The following is a 16,328-nucleotide window of genomic DNA, read 5'->3' as shown; positions in this document are numbered from 1 at the left end:
ATTTTGACGGTGAATAACAGTACTTATTTTAATTTGATAGAGGGGAAATTAATGCCATGGAGAGTTCATAGGAACATTTATTACCGCGAAAGTTGAAAAGCCGCCAGAGATTAAAAGTTGACGTACCATGAGATGGAGATAAGGGTTCGGGTTTTGAAACAAAAGACCACGTTACGGAAGATAGTGAGAGCAGTTGCTGGTCATAATTAATATTTCTTTGTGTGATGAAGAGTTATGGAAAAGCAATCCTGGAAGGGTTTGAAGGACGAGTTCTGATTGAAAGCGCAGTTTTGTCATTCGGTACCTATGTGTATTTACCACTATCAAGTAAATGCAGATTTGTTGTCAATACTTTTCTTTGTTTTGTTTTCAACAAACCTCATAAGACATTCTAATAAAAAAACTTGAGCGCGGACATTTATGAAGGACAAACGATGGTAAAAAAGTATAATGCAAGTATTTTTAGTGCGCAGTAACATCAAGCTATCATCTTGAGAGCCTTTAATTTAATTTTGAATTACAATAAACGGTACAGACAAAAGATTTGTAGTAATTATAGATGCGCTTTGGAAAGGAACTCTTACGCTTCCCGCACCGTCCGCCTCTGAAAAAACGTCCTTCTGTGGCGGCCTTAGCTTCCAGGTTTTGAATGGTGGAGTGGGTTGGTAATTTTCTTGTGCTTGGCCACACCAAAGAAGATACCAGTTACTTAGTGAAGTGCCTCTATAATGGTAAAACCTGATTATCATTTAAGTTAATGAACCAGTATTCTTATCAATATACAGGTGCCAGGTCGGCAGGTGTTGTGGCACTAGGCCTCAGTCCGTGATTTTGTTTTATTCAAGTCAAGACCTAATTAGATAACAGCCTTTATTGGAGAACCATGCGATTTGTGATCGACATGGTATAATCTGTGCTTTGAACTGATTGAAATAATTGTCGCATACCGGATTATGTTTTAATAAAAAGAAGGCCTCTCACGATCTTGTATTTAAGAGATAAAACTTCGCATTTCTCGTTGCATACAACCGATAAGACTTTCAAATGTGTTTGTGCCCACTCAAGGTCAATAGATTTTTCATTCAACTTCATAGATTGCATTTGTCCTTAGCTAATTGGTGGTAATCACCCCCTTGGGATAAAAGACGCCCTGAAGCTTTTAGGTTCAAAGAACTGACAGAAGTTCAAATGATCTTCAATGATACTCAGGGAAACTAAAGCTACAGTGCTCAGTTCTTCATCTCAAATTAGACTTCAGTAGGAAAAATTTCAATGCAACCATCTCAGCTGAATATGCCAGGAATAGGGAAATCATTTCTTTAAATGTACCAAAACATACTAAAACTCTACATACAAATGTAAAAGTTGTTGTTTCATTTGAGTCATTTATTTTTTCATGGTAAATTTGGGAAAGCAAACATCTGGTGAAATTATTGACCTTGATATCCTTTAATCCACAAGCATAATCCAGTACCACTTTTACGGCGTGAAAAACAACGAACGTATTTTCATCTATTTAATACTAGTGCATAGTACATGTTTATAAAACAACACTCACATTAACCGGCGCCTTTGTGGAATGAAGGGCGCTTATTTTCCGTTGTATTTTCTTAATTTTGTCAACTTGGGGCTTAACAATTGTAATCTTTTAAGAAACACGTGTCTTTCAAGATAATAATATATTTTCTTCGTCATTACGCCAATAAATTTCTTTCACTCTTGATCAACTGACATTTGCCGAGTGAGAGGCTTGGATTTATAATCCACGACGCACGTGGTATGCAACGTTTGCCTTGCCTAGAACGAATTAATTCAAAGTACAAGTACTTTAGTTTACAGAGAGTCTGCAAAACTGTAAAACTAAGCCCAAGCAGAAGAGGATCATTAATTTAATAAAAACTCCCGCTTAAACGTAATCCAACTTTGCTTAGCATGTCGAGGTCTTTTAACTTTATGCAGAACTCACGTTTCGAGACATTGTGAACAAAAGAAGATCTGGCAGCATTTTCGATCGTGACAAAAACTGTCAGAAATGCACACTCGAATAAAAGTAGTTTTAATACAGTCTCCGCAAACCTCAGACCCTGAAATTGCTGAGGGATTTGTAAAAAAAAAACAAGAAAACGTTAAAACTTTTGTTACTTTTGACCCTAACGCTGTGTTTTCATAAGCCATTATCGTAGTTATTCTGCGCGTGGTGATAGCATCATTTAGTCAAATGTATTGAAGATTGCAGATTTCCTTCATTCTTGATATTTCCCTAGTAAGGGTGTCCTTCCGTTTTGCTTGATTTCTTTGGCCAAGTCTGCAGAAAATGCTCAAGAGCGTACAGCGTGCGCCAAAGAGATTTGCCTTGCCGTGTGAGAGAACTTCTCCCTTTCCTGAAATTCGAGAAAAGGAGAAGGTGCGAGTGAATTTTGCGTAACGCTTGGATTTTTCATCCTTTTGCAACAAATATGAGTTTCCAGATCCCTGTACTTCAGGGAAAATTATATATGATATGTCTTACATTTACTACACCGAAAACATCGGTGCCGGTTTTAATACCATCTATGTATTGAGCGTTCATTTTCATTGTCCAAAAGATAAAAATAATTATAAAACGTATATCTCGGATAGATACGATAAATTCTCCTTGTTCCTACATTCCCCCTCCCCATTTAATCCTAACAAGGATTGGATGACAAGATTGATTAGAGAACTCAAACCTCGAAGAGGTCTTCCTTGTCGACGAAGTCAACTACAAAGCCATCAAAAGTACGAAGTTTTCAGTCCAAAATGGCTGACGTTCATCCTCAACAATACATAATATATACAAAAAAAAACTATTATTGGCTTGAATCACTTTATCAATAAAGTTTGATAATTTGTGGAATGGCAAGCTTGTCACTCCTCCATTAAATAAAACTCGTACTAATTATAAGTTTGTTTCTGTTCGTAGGTGTTGCATGTGCGACACGAGTGACGGTAAGATACCAAGTTTAGAGGTTTTAAGATATTCAACATTTTAGAAAAAACACAGAGAACTACGCATGGGGTGCTTTCAAATTTGCTTAAACAGGAAAAACTAGGAAACGTATCGAAGAAAATGAAATGCACATTATCAAATGCCTTCACATCAAACCTTTATTCTCCTTTAATCACAACTAAGATAAATTGTTAGGAGCACGAGAACAATAGGTCATGATCCGGTTTACCTCATAACAGGAGTAATAAAAGTCCACTTAAAACGTGGATCAAAAGCTAGTTTAAACGAAAATATTGTGTTTGGGTAAAGGAAAAAGGATACCGTTTTTCATTGTTCCTCGATAACCACACAATTACTTGGAGATTGTCATAGGCACCAATAAAGGCAGATTTCAAAAACTAATATTTTTCCATGGTTTTACGTGAAAAATGTTCAAATCAGCTTTTAAAGTAATTTTTCTGCTACGGATAATTAAGGCCACAGTTTTTGCTTGAAGTATTTGAGTATCAAAAAATCCCGTTTAGTTTACTCATTCGACTATCTATAATCTGTGAAAAGTCAAGTTTACCATATTTGATGTAATTTGGAAAAGCAGACTCACCCATCATTTAAGATCCAGAATAACCATCACTGATTTTAAAGTCTCTGTGGTGAAAAGTGTTCAAATGAAATAAAGACTAAAATTCTATTCCTAATGTTATAGAGTTTATGTTAAAAGAGGTAGTTGCGACAAAAAGGTAAACATGTCACAAGCGAGAGTGTTAAAGGATAAAATTTTAACAACGTACCATTCACCATTCGAAATCGAAGCGAACGTGTATACTTATTGCAAAAAAAGATCGTCTCTTTTCAAAATGGTAAGCAGTGAAATCGATCAACAATACATGGAACAAGTGTGAAACATGTACCATTATTTAATTACAAATGTGTTTAGCATCTCCTAGAAATTAAAGATGCCTGGAAGATTTCATTTCAAATGTTATTTAAACAAATTACGCTGATTGCGTTGTAGTGTAAAGTAAATTGCATTCCCTAACTTTTGATACACAAGCAAAGTTTGTTAATACTTTCCTTTATTTGCATTCAGCTTTCCCATCCTCCTTCCAAAATGGCTTTAAAACGAAGTTTTGAAAACAACTGGAATACTTTATATTAATGGGTAAGAAGAAAATGTTGGAAAAAAAAAAGATGGTTAGATTGAAATGGTAAAACTCCCATGGCCGGGTCAGTCGATGAATTTCTAACGTTCTTTTCATAACTAACTAACAAAGCACTTTCCTGGTTTCTAAAAGCTTTGCAGGTTTTCTTACATGAGTATTCCTATTGTCTCCGTTTGGGCAATGGTGAATGTATTTTCAATTTATTCCTACTTTTTCATGAAAGTGCGTGTAGTCAATTTTACAAATTTGGATAATTGGTTATAAACTACGTGTTCAAAAGTTGTGAGGTCTAAAGTTGGAATAACGTCACCTTCACCATGACCTAACTTAGCTTCACCTATTCCAAGTTTTAATAGCAATCAACAAAAGACTTTTCTCTTAACATGAGTGTTGTACAAAGGAACAGGTTATTAATTTGTATACGTGGAAAAGGCTAACAAAGGAAACGAGATCTTGCGTAGAATTTCCTTTGTCATAAGTAAGGACCAAACGAATCAAGGACTGAACCTCGTTGAAATATTAGGTAAACACGAAAATGTTTCTTTAAGTTTATATCCTGATAAACTTAGAATTGCCATGCAATCGCTTTCACCAGAAGCCTTTTGATGCGATTGTCGCCTCAATGGAAGACTCATGATTTAAATATTTAATGGTCGCCTAAATTTTTAATTGCAGTCGCTGAGAACGCTGTTCTTTTGTTAAGCAAAAGATGTTTTAAAAAAAGTGTGAAATGAACTTAAATTCTTCAAATTAATGTATTTGTCTGTATTATTGATCCAAAATTGAAATATTTTAGTTGATTCCGAGAAAGCAGAAATCAATGGGAGGAAGGATCCATAATCCAGCGGAAAGAGCCTTCGCATTAAAGGCAAGATTCCTTTATACTATCTCAACCCAAAAAAGGAAAAAAATTAACCTCTATTTATCATGATTGGCAATTTTTTTTCAAACAAAACATTCCAAAACACTACGAACTAAGCTAAAATAAAATGAGAAATATGCAATAAACTTTCTCAATGTTAGATCTATTGCTTCTTTTGGGTTTTTTAGTGTATGCATGCATATTTGGCTGTGGATATTCGTCACTGCAGGTCTGTCGCAAAGTGCGGGGTACTTAACAAAGCTAAAGTCATCATTGGAGTCTCGCCTCAATCATACGTCTCCAAATATTTTGGTACACATTCACAGCAATAGTTAATTTTACCCACGCTAATGAAATCAAGAAAGATGTTTTCCTCGTCTTATCACAAGCGAAGGACAAAGAAAGAATACGATTCGCAATGAAGATTACCATATTTCTTGTTTCATTTACAATGTCGAGCTCAAACGTTACAATATTTTCTATTGTATTTACCTATTGTCTTTATAAAAATGCAAGACATTCGTCACATATGAACTTAAATGACAGTGACCTGGCTTATCATGATGCAGTGAACCGCAGAATCCACAAGTCTGAGGGTCGACTCCTCTGAGGAATCTGAGTTTTTCTTCGTTCCCCGCACACGACATGACGATAGAAACATTGATCTTCTGCAACATTTTCAGTGTTTTGTAATGATCAATACTTGTAATTAGTACGTTTTCTTTTGTCAATTGAAAACGGATCTTGTACGATTCTAAAACTTCAGAGAGAGGGGGAGAGAGGGGGAGAGAGGGGGAGAGAGGGGGAGAGAGGGGGAGAGAGGGGGAGAGAGGGGGAGAGAAGGGGAGAGAGGGGGAGAGAGGGGGAGAGAGGGGGAGAGAAGGGGAGAGAGGGGGAGAGAGGGGGAGAGAGGGGGAGAGAGGGGGAGAGGAGACAGTGGGAGAAAGAAAGAAAGCATTTTCAGGTATCGAGGAAAAAATGTGTACGTTTTCGTAGAATAAATGCCTATGTATACACAGTAATTAACCTCAAATAAATCTAGGTCGCTGGGTCGTGATCCACCGGGGCCTTGCAAACCGAAAAGTTAACCTGTATATGTAAAACTGAAGTCTCTTGCAATTGATGTAACAATTTCAAACCACGAAATTGTAGTTTAGTCACACCTGGCCTTCATTAAAGATCTCTTATCCCTTTGTTTTTAAAATATCAGAAGTGTAGGATCCATTATCGTAGCAATGGCGAAAAATTCCCACGATTTAGTCAGAGATCTGTAAGAATCGTGGCGGGGAATTTGGGCTGTTCATAGTGTTCAGAAGTCAGCACAAATAGATGTTAAGGAGAGTTTCTGATCATTTTGCTATTGTTTAAATTTCGTAACTGAGAACTACCACGTTTACAAGGATGTGTTGGACTTTTTCTAATTTGGTTTGTACTGTGTTACGACTTCTTTTCTTTGTTCTTTTCTTTTTTTCCCTTGAAGAATTTTTTCTTTAATGCATCTGAGGTATCAAAAATTTCTGGATGAGATTTCAGACTATTTTGGCAAATTGAAAAAAGACAATCTATTTCCTTTAGGTGGAAATTTCAGTCTTTTTTTTCTCATTCCATCAAACAGCTTCAACCCCCTTTCAAGTTTTTCTTAAAATTGGAACGTTTTACATGTAAAAATAAGCTTTTGAAGTCTTCACATGTTTAGGAACAATGTTATGTTGCTTTAGTGTTTTGATTCTTTGAAGCAATCTCGCTTTTTTGCTTCTCATGAAATTCTGCGTAACTATCAACGATTCAGTCTGGTATACCTGCCAGATGCTTTGAGTAGACTGCATGGTTGAAGTCTTAAATATTTCAGAAAATAATAGTCCTTATCTTAACTCAGCTTCAATACATTCTAACGTCAAAATCAAGTTTAATTGAAAACGCCCTGATGACGCCGTATGGAAAACAATCTGTTTGGGAATTTGTTTTCGTGAGGAAATACATATGTTTTTCTTCAAAACTGAGTCATGTATTTTGCTCATTAAAATGAGCAACCAATCTGATTATTTCCTTGTACCACCATTCAAGCTATCCCACTAAATCTTTTGAATGCCTAGCTAAGTCCCGCCTTTTCTGAATTTCCCGTGAGAAATTCGTTCTTTTGCAAAGTACCTCGTGGTTATCAACACATAGAATGGTGTTTACAGGTTACCATTAGCATATCTTTGTCCAGGAATGTTATTTCGAAAACTTCAGCAAAGAAGACTTTTTCACCCCAGTCTCTCGTCATTTTTCCAGTTTTTCTTAGCATGTGGGGAAGACATCGGAAATTACGATGTAGTGTATGGAACACAAGGGAAGGCTGATGGGAGTTTGGCAAGGCGCTGTGCTTTTAAAAAAACCAATAAACTGGTACAATAAATAAATTCATTCTTGATCTTGAATCTGCTTTTAAATAAATAATCATTGCAGTGCCATGTTACATCACAGGAATGACTGATCAGGATTATCTGCCAACCTACAACCTTAGCTTTTTAGTAACAATGAAATTTAACATGTAAGAATTACAAGCTTGATGAAGATGATCTTCAGGGCCTGGGTCTTTGCTAAATTTTCTGACTCTGGAGTAATTTAACATTGTGTAGATTTTTGTGGTCGATTGGAACGGAAAAATGAGTTTTGAGTCGCAGACGAAAGCGGGAAACTTGAGCCGCTTTTCCGTAACAGTTACACAGTTCTAGTTTAGAAGAAAACGTGGGATTTCTATCATTACAAAAGAATTAACGAGACTGATCAGGATGTGCCAAAGGCAGCTTCGTCAGAGTGATGGTTCATTAGAAGAAACATGGGCTTTCTATCATTACAACAGAATCGACAAGACTGATCAGGTTGCGCTAAAAGCAGCTTCGTCATCAGAGTGATGATCACCGCTTGCATCTTTTAAAGAACAATTTTGGGGATCCCTTTTTCCTGTCAAAGGCAATCAATTTTATTACAATGTGGGTTCTGTTCCATCCTATCCCATGATTTTTAGAAATTTTATGAATTTTATGTCTTAAAATGACAGGATAACGAGGAACAACGAAGGGCTTAAGATCTCAGTCACAAAATTGCTTCAGTTATGCTTTAGATATGGCTTCAGTGTTCCAGTACATCAGCATTATGAAACCTTCTTGGCTGTAAATCTTTTTTTTATGTGTGGTCAGCCCAATCACAAACCAATCAAAATTGGGGCGAAACGCTCTGTTTGAAGGATACACATGAGGCCAATAATAGAGCAACCGTGAGCGAAGCTAAGATCGTCGACCATTTCAGCTATGCACAATTAATAAGGTGTAATATGTTGAAGGGAATTCATGTTTAAAGAAACTCTCACGTAAAACAACGCCAACCGCTTAACTGCAGGAAAACCTTGTAGATTCTGCTCTGACCTAAATAAAAATGTCATCGGCAAGTAGATTTGATCTCGCTCAATGGCATAGCATAGCGCAACGCTTTCAGCTGGCAAGCAGAGTTTTCAAAAGCGACTCTTTTTTTCGTAAGAGGCTTTTATCGAAACAATAGTGCATATTCGTCCCTCCCGTTGAAAATTCCATTACTATTGTGTAAATAGCGGGAGAAAGCTTAAAAGGTTGGTTCAGGTCACTCATTGCTAATTTTTTGCAATCAGTTCCCAAATGGGTTCTTCTCAAAGTTTGATAGTCGCGTCGAGATCGAACTAAATTTCTTTTTTCTATAATTAATTACTTACCTGACCTTTGACTAGTCTTGAGGAGCCTAAAAACGCACTGTCATAAAGACTGAAATCAGACGAAACTAAGTATTAGTGGAATCTTATCCTGTAAACGCTAAGGATATTTCGCAGAATTTCCTCTCTTGTGTTAGGACTGTAAGAGAGATGTTCAGCACAAGCTGGTTCAATAGCGTATCCTTTTGCTCAATTCTGACTTTATTCTTTATAATTCAACGTTACACGTTCCGTTTTATGATCTACTTAACTTAAGGTGACAAAAAAAGCTGCATTTGTTAGCGAAGGACGTTCGCATCTGGATGTGTTAATTCTGTGTGGGAATCAAGACTTGCTCACGTTGTATATCAATCCGTGGGTACTAATTTCCCGTCAAACAATCATGCTGCTCATCCCCTAATACCTGAATAGATACGACATTGTTGTTTACAGAGTCACGTTTGATTATTTTATGCCCGCTCCATTCCATTCCAATGACGAAAGAACGGTTTTCTTTGGTGAATAACTAGATATATATATATAGATTTTGAGGGCAGAAAAGCTGTCCAACAGAAAACCACTATTATGTCAAGTTAATGGTGATGACAGTGCCTTCCGCTTTTTCGTTTTTTTCCCTGTCTTCATATTGATTGCAAATACACAAGATTGTCCTTCCAAAGAAGACTTCTTTTTCCGAGATCTCGTGACCTCGCAAATCAGTTATGGAGAAATTAAAGATGCACCCATTTCATACCAAGCTGGTGTTCTCATCGTTATTTCTTTCTTCCTTTGCTTCAAGGGACTGATTCACGTCGAGATCGAGCTTCACGCTCATCGACAAATGCTTCAAGACTTGAGTCAACCAAAAGAAGAAAAACTCGAACTGCAAAACACAACAGAGGACGAAAGAGACAAAAATTCTTAGCACTGACTCAGATGAAAGTAGGTTTGACCAAATCTCTTTAATGGATACTCTTACTGAAGAAAACGAAAAAAGAAAAATGGCATCCAGCTCGTCTACCTGGGAGCGTCAATTTTCAATGGAGTTCACGCCCGGACTGAAAGGGTTTGAGCACAAATTCAAATGCCCATATTTATAGCATAAGCGTCGAGCCACAATACTCTAGAGAAATATTTAGTTATGCGATGGTTATTAATTACAATAGGATATGGGTGTCCTATTGATTTATCGTTTTTTCTTGAGCTTTACCAAAAACGTTATGCAGTTATAAAAAACCGTGATTAGTTAAATTAGGTGGTATTTTGCAACTACTGTAACTGAAAATTCGTTGTGACTGCGCGCTCATGAATGCCTGAAGGGCATTACAACGTTCGCTCGTGCACAGACGTTTGACTGCTGTGTTCAATAAGCCAGTTTCTCACCTTTTTCTATCTCTTGGTTTTTTATTTAGCTGTTGCGCTGATCATCCAAAAACCCTCATATGTTATCTGTCGCTTGATCCTACTCTTGTATCGCGAGAAATTTTCACCGCTCCATAAGAGCAAGTGCTCTGCTTGAAGTTAGAAAATCAACCTTTAGTTCTTGTAGTAAAATAAGTACACGCAGTAGAGGAACACCTTCAGATACCTACGTCATTGATCCTGATGGCAAAGAAGGCCACCTTTAAGTGTGTTCTGTGACATGACTGACAAGAGCAAAGTTGGCGTGACCACCATCAGTCACCACAATGAGAGCAGAATCTATGTTGGTAAAAGCTAAAATACGTAGATAGTTCATCTAGAGTCTTCACCGCTAAGCTGGCAGCACTTACTCGAGTCTCGCAAAATTGTAAACAGTTGATCAAGTTTAAGCGCAATAATAATGTTGCATTCCTCCAATGGCGTTATGCCTGGTGAGTGTCACGTGATGGACTAGATGTGCTCGTGTGGAGTGTTGCGCTTGTGTTCCAGTGGGAAAAATGGAATTGTTAAGTTTCATAGCTGTGTTGGAACTGTTAGGAACAAATCAATTTTGTAACCCCACATTATTGAAAAATGTTCGCTTGCAAAGAATCTTCCTTATTCTTTTTATTTACATGTCTTCTTTTATTTAAGTAATAGGCCAAGGAAGTTTACAGGTGAGTTGAATAACTTCTGTTAAATCCCCTCAAAACGCTTCTTAATTTAGTGTTGCAAAAGAATGCTGTCACGGAATCCGGAAATACGCTTGCGTAGATATTCTGCTCGACAAGTTTAGGTTAGCGAGGGCGGAAGGGATTGGATGAGAAAAAAAAGGACAGGTGTGATTGGCGAATAATTCATATGGCCTAGGGAAACACCAGAGCTGACTAAGAAAGAAAGATTGCTTTATACTTTTGTGTTTTTCTGGGTAATACTGTTGACGTGGCGTCTCCATATGGTAATATTATGTTAACGTGTAATAAAATGAAAAAGGTTTCACCAGTAAAACAAAACCCTTGTTGTTTCAGATGTTTCTGTTTTGACTGAAAACTTTCATTAGCACGTTGCTCAACAATAACATGAGCAATCACCTATTGATGGACGTGGTGGTCTTATTTCAAAGTTTAATTTCGTTTTATGGGTGGCTTTTGCAAATGCAATATCCCTGATATTTCACGCTTAATGGAAAAGCCCAGCACTCTTGTGAAAAGTAAAGAAATTGAATTTTTCAAGGTCTTATTCCCTTCGTCGCCAAAGCATGATATACTCTTCCCGTCTGATTGAAAAGTATGGAGGTAACTAGAGAAATAAAGAAGTTCCAGAAGTAGGTTGGGACCATTCAATGCAGATTTTTCTTTCTTTTTCTCAATAGAGTCTCTCTCAGAATTAGCCACGTCAAAATCAAAACAAGATTGTTTCTAAAATTAATTCCTTACCTGACCTCTAACTCTTCATCAACAATCTAAAAACTTGTTGACATGAAAACTGAAACCGGTCACATGCAGTTGAATCAATACTATAAAAGCTGAGGAAACAATAAAGGATCAGGCCGAAGGAATAGATGACCAAAACGCATTGCGTATTTTTTATGAATCCCTTTTGATTACATAGGCCCAGGTTTATTTAGTTTTCATAAACAAAGACTTAACTCTCTTGCAACCTCGCCAAGGCGAACAGTGTTATGGAGAAATCAGAGATGACCCCAGTTCATAACAAGCTGGTGTTTTCATCGTTATTTCTCTTCGTTATTTGCTTCGCGGGACTGATTCACGTCGAGATCGAGCTTTACGCTCATCGTCAAATGCTTCAAGCCTTGAGTCAACCAAAAGAAGAGAAAGTCGAGCTGAAGAACACAGCAAACGACGAAAAAACGAATGAGATGATCATGTTAATCCCTTACTCACATAAAGATGAGTTTAAGCGCAAACACTTAGAACGGTAGGACGACCTTAAACTAGAATTAGTTTATGCAGATCCTGAGTAACGTTAAAAAAGTTGAAAAGTCTATCTTTAATTTAGAAAGTTTTCATTTAAAATTCGTTTAAACGTTCGTCTCTTCGTTCTTTCGTGAATACCTTTATATCTTAAAGCAAATGGCTGTCGACCCAAGCAGTTTTTGTTTTGTTTTTTTAACCTTCATTTCAAATCCAAAGCGTAACTGTAAACGAGGATGTTTTAGCACTGCAAGCAAAACAGAATGACACTCTGTTAAGATAGAAACTGAGACTTTTAGCATTAACGACAGGAAAAAAAATTCTCTAGTGTTCACATTTTGTTTCCTTTCAGCTGTCATAGCGAATCAGATCAATACTTAAAATGGGGGGGCTTCTTTTACAGTGTAAAAATTCTTAGGTCAACCTCAACACATCAATCAATCGTCAAAGATTCACGTGCTTTTCTACTCAAATGACGATTTTTTTGGCTCTATTTCCTGTCGTTTCAGTTCGATTTCAAACATAACATTTCGTGTGCAAAAGCTGTTTTACGAATAAAAGCTGTCATTTACCCTTTAATGGATACTTTTATTGAAGAACTACCAAAAAATTGTAATAGATTTCGCTCGAGCGGCCGGGAAAACTAATTCTTGACGTAATTCACAACGAGAATACAATAAAGGAAGGCTTCAGGGTAGAATTCATTCGCTGGCGATTACAGCTTTGAAGCAGTTAAAAATACTTTGGACAAAACGTTTTTTAAAACAATTTTAAGTGAGAAGACAGATTAAACCGTAAGAGACAGGGAAAAGAGTCGAGCATCACAATTTAAATCGAATTATCGCCGTTATCGCAACTAATCTCTGGTTTCGACCCAATTTCTGTCGTTTTGTCTAGTTCACTTATTTTCCAGACAGCTGCTGGAAATCGAGCAAGCTTGAAAAAGTCATCTTCGAGTTCGAAATGGCCTCGCTTTCAAAATGAAGCTATGGTAATAAATATCCATTTCCGTAAGAGAGGCTCCGCACTTGGCCTCTTTTTAAAAGAGACTCTGGGTATTTTGGAAGTGTCCTAATAAGCTGAGCTGAACATCGCCGAACTTATTCTGTGAAGTTTCTTGCAGAACCAAAATTTCGTTACAAAAGGCACGTGAAAAATACAGAAAGGAGATTTAACGGCAGTATGACCATCGATCGTGAAGCGATCAGAAAAGAAGTACGACTTGCTATTAAGAGCCAAGCCTGTAGTGTTCATTGCCTAAAGAGCATCAGGGGAACACGAGGCAGACCTGGTCAAAGAGGCCCCCCAGGTAAACATGGACCACCTGGGCCACAGGGCGTAAAGGGACTTCAAGGAAATCAGGGCCCTCAGGGCATCCAAGGACCTCCCGGACCTATGGGTCCTCCTGGAGCTAAGGGCGAGCCTGGTAAATCAATCTCAGCTCCCTCAATTATGACACCTCCCATGTCTATAGTTGTAAACGAAACTGGTACAGCCTCGTTTCAATGTGAGGTTGAAGGAAACCCACGACCTAAAGTCAAATGGCTGAGAGATAACTCCAGTCTTCTCGCGGATAAACGAGTCGTGCCAACTAGTTGTGGCCTGGTCATCAATGACGTCACGTTAAAAGATGATGGAACCTACATATGTGAAGCGCGGAATATTCTTGGGGTTATGACGTCATTGGCTAGTTTGACTGTTCAAGGTAAGAAATAAAACATTCATACCCGACTCACAAAAATCCATCACGAAGTATATGTTTTTGTACTGTTCCGACATAAATTTATATAGAGCATAAATCATATTTTTGCGCTTTGGTGGAACAAGGCGACTTTAAGGGGAAGAAACAAAATATTTCATTCTCAAGTTTTCTCTCTCGGATTTAAATCAACCCCGAGGAAAAAAATTCTTATTATATCATTATACCGAGGGGACACTTAGGAAGTTTGCTCACCTTTTTTACCTCTCGGGTTTTTATTCAGTTGGTGCATCAATCATTCAAAAACCCTCATCTGTCGTCGTTGAAGAAGGACACAAAGTAAGTCTAGTCTGCCAAGCTACTGGTCAGCCGACACCAACAGTCACGTGGCGAAAAGCAGTCGGTCACATGTCCAACGAAAGATCCAGAGTTCTTAATGGCAGATTGGAAATAACCAATGTGACTAAAACAGACGGTGGAGACTACATATGTTCGGCAAAGAACATTATTAACGAGGACTCGGCCCGTACACTAGTCATGATGTTTGAACGACTCAAGTTTACATTACTCCCTCCCCACAAACGTTCAGCCATATCTTTCGAAAATGTGTTACTCACTTGCAGAGCGCAAGGAGCAAGAGAAGTCGTGTGGCAGCGGACAGGTCAAGGTCTGCCCTTAGGTCATATCCTTTATTCAAATGGCTCTCTACTTTTAAAAAATGTTGTTCGCCACGATGCTGGATCCTACACTTGCATCGCAAGAAACTTTCATCGCTCTGTTACTGCAACTACTGTTCTTGAATTTCGAAAACCAACCTCTTGTAGTGAAATAAAAAGACATAATGGAGGAACATCCTCAGGTACCTATATGATTGACCCCGATGGCAAAGGAGGCGTGACACCCTTCAATGTGTACTGTGACATGAGTGACGAAGGTGGAGTTGGTGTGACGGTCATCAGTCATGACAGTGAGAAAAGAACTCATGTTGGGAATATTCCTGGATGTTATTATGGGGGATGTTACAGAAAAGATGTGCGATACACTGGAGTCAGCACCGTTCAGCTGGCAGCACTCACTCGAATCTCACATAACTGTGAACAGTTTATCAAGTTTGAGTGCAACAATGACGTAAGTTTTATCGAGGACAATTACGCTTGGTGGGTGTCACGTGATGGAGCACAGATGAAGCACTGGGGAGGAGCAACAGGCTTTGATAACATGTGCACATGTGGAACAACAAATTCTTGTTCTAATGGCAAAAAGTGTAATTGTTACCACGGTCGCATTGACAGTGGCTGGAAAGAAGACAGCGGTCTGTTGACAGACAAGTCTGTTCTCCCCGTGACCCAGATCAGACTCGGAGACTTAGGTGATTCTCGTGAAGAAGGATATCATACATTAGGAAAACTCAAGTGTTATGGTGTGGCATAAGGCCAAATTTTAATATATATTGTACAGCAGCTTACTAAAGTGCAGCAAGTGTGACTGAACATGGAAACCAAAAAATATCACTCTTTTTAAATTTTAGTTGCGTTAGTTGTAAGGAAGGACTCCAGTTAAGAGATTTTAAAAACCTAACTTTTCCATTTCTTTAGAATGATGCGGTGATCATGATTCTTTTTTTTTTTAAAGAAAGTCCATTGGTTTTCCAACCCTCACATCTCGTCAATAAGCAAGGCAGCCGGCTAAGGAAGGTCCGATACATTTTCTGAAAACGACTATTCCTTAGTCTTTTTATTAGTGAAAGTATTTAAATCGGTGTAAAGCAAGTTTTCTAATGACATTGGTTATGTCTTTCCTGCCAGTGACATCGTTACCATGGCATTCCCAAAGCTCTACAAATTGGAGCTAACTTTCTAGTTACCCTATAAATGTTAAGCATAGCATTTGGAATCCTAGAAATGATCAGCTACACAGCAGAGGTTTCAATAACGTCAAAATATCATTTTTTGTTGTTTGTATGACCATATTGCAGCTTTGGATTATACTGTGGAAGGAAGGAAGACTGCCGATCTATTATCTCTCATGATCAACATATAAGCCATGAGAGAGGCTTGGGTACGAGAAAAGAAGCACTTCCTGTCTCTTTGTCAGCACCCATCGAAGGGTAAATGTCTGCGGAAAAGTCAGATAAAGAAGAGGACCAATCCGAAGTCTAAGGTTCTGGAAATTCTAGATCGTTATTCCTTCTCTGGTAACCACGCTGTGATTCCTTGACCAGGGAAAACAACATCATTTCCATGATGCATCGGCCAATAATTTTTTCTTAACAAAGATATCCAGAACACGGTTGCATCCAAACGACTGTGACATTGTCGCAATTGCCATTGCAAAATCCTTAGATGACCGGGGAAATCTTATAGGAAGTGATGAAGCTTGAATTAAAAAAATTAATGAAACGTGACCAGTACAAATTGATACCAATAAAACAAGGTCACTCGAGGTAAGAACTCAAAAACCCACTCGTAATGTCTCGCTGTGTTTATAAATACTTGTTTTGCAGTTTGAAGAAGCTATTTTCATGCTTGACAGGTCTTACTACAGTTTCGCCTTCCGTTTCGTGTTATGGAGAAATCAAAGGCAAAGCCAATTTCTAACTCT

At 38.0% G+C, this 16,328-nt stretch overlaps 1 protein-coding gene across 1 annotated transcript; it reads left to right on the top strand.

Annotated features, from left to right (window-relative positions):
* The first annotated feature begins 11,659 nt into the window (after nucleotides 1-11,659).
* Nucleotides 11,660-16,185, top strand: LOC149043098 (uncharacterized). The gene is made up of 3 exons (XM_089211328.1): nucleotides 11,660-12,016; nucleotides 13,152-13,733; nucleotides 14,011-16,185. The coding sequence occupies exons 1-3, from the start codon at nucleotides 11,776-11,778 to the stop codon at nucleotides 15,156-15,158; spliced, it is 1,971 nt and encodes a 656-aa protein (XP_089067454.1). The 5' UTR covers nucleotides 11,660-11,775; the 3' UTR covers nucleotides 15,159-16,185.
* Nucleotides 16,186-16,328: the final 143 nt, after the last annotated feature.

The sequence above is a fragment of the Pocillopora damicornis genome, chromosome 7 (assembly GCF_964200805.1).
Source record: "Pocillopora damicornis chromosome 7, jaPocDami1.2, whole genome shotgun sequence".
Classification (NCBI taxonomy): Eukaryota; Metazoa; Cnidaria; class Anthozoa; order Scleractinia; family Pocilloporidae; genus Pocillopora; species Pocillopora damicornis.
This window is presented reverse-complemented; position numbering and strand designations above follow the sequence as displayed.

What these genes read in the sequence shown, in the direction of transcription:
- LOC149043098 (XM_089211328.1), top strand. Translation starts at nt 11,776, where the DNA reads ATGGAGAAATCAGAGATGACCCCAGTTCATAACAAGCTGGTGTTTTCA. An exon ending in ACATAAAGATGAGTTTAAGC is followed by an intron (nt 12,017 to 13,151) that starts GCAAACACTTAG and finishes AGTTTCTTGCAG; the next exon opens with AACCAAAATTTCGTTACAAA. An exon ending in GGCTAGTTTGACTGTTCAAG is followed by an intron (nt 13,734 to 14,010) that starts GTAAGAAATAAA and finishes GTTTTTATTCAG; the next exon opens with TTGGTGCATCAATCATTCAA.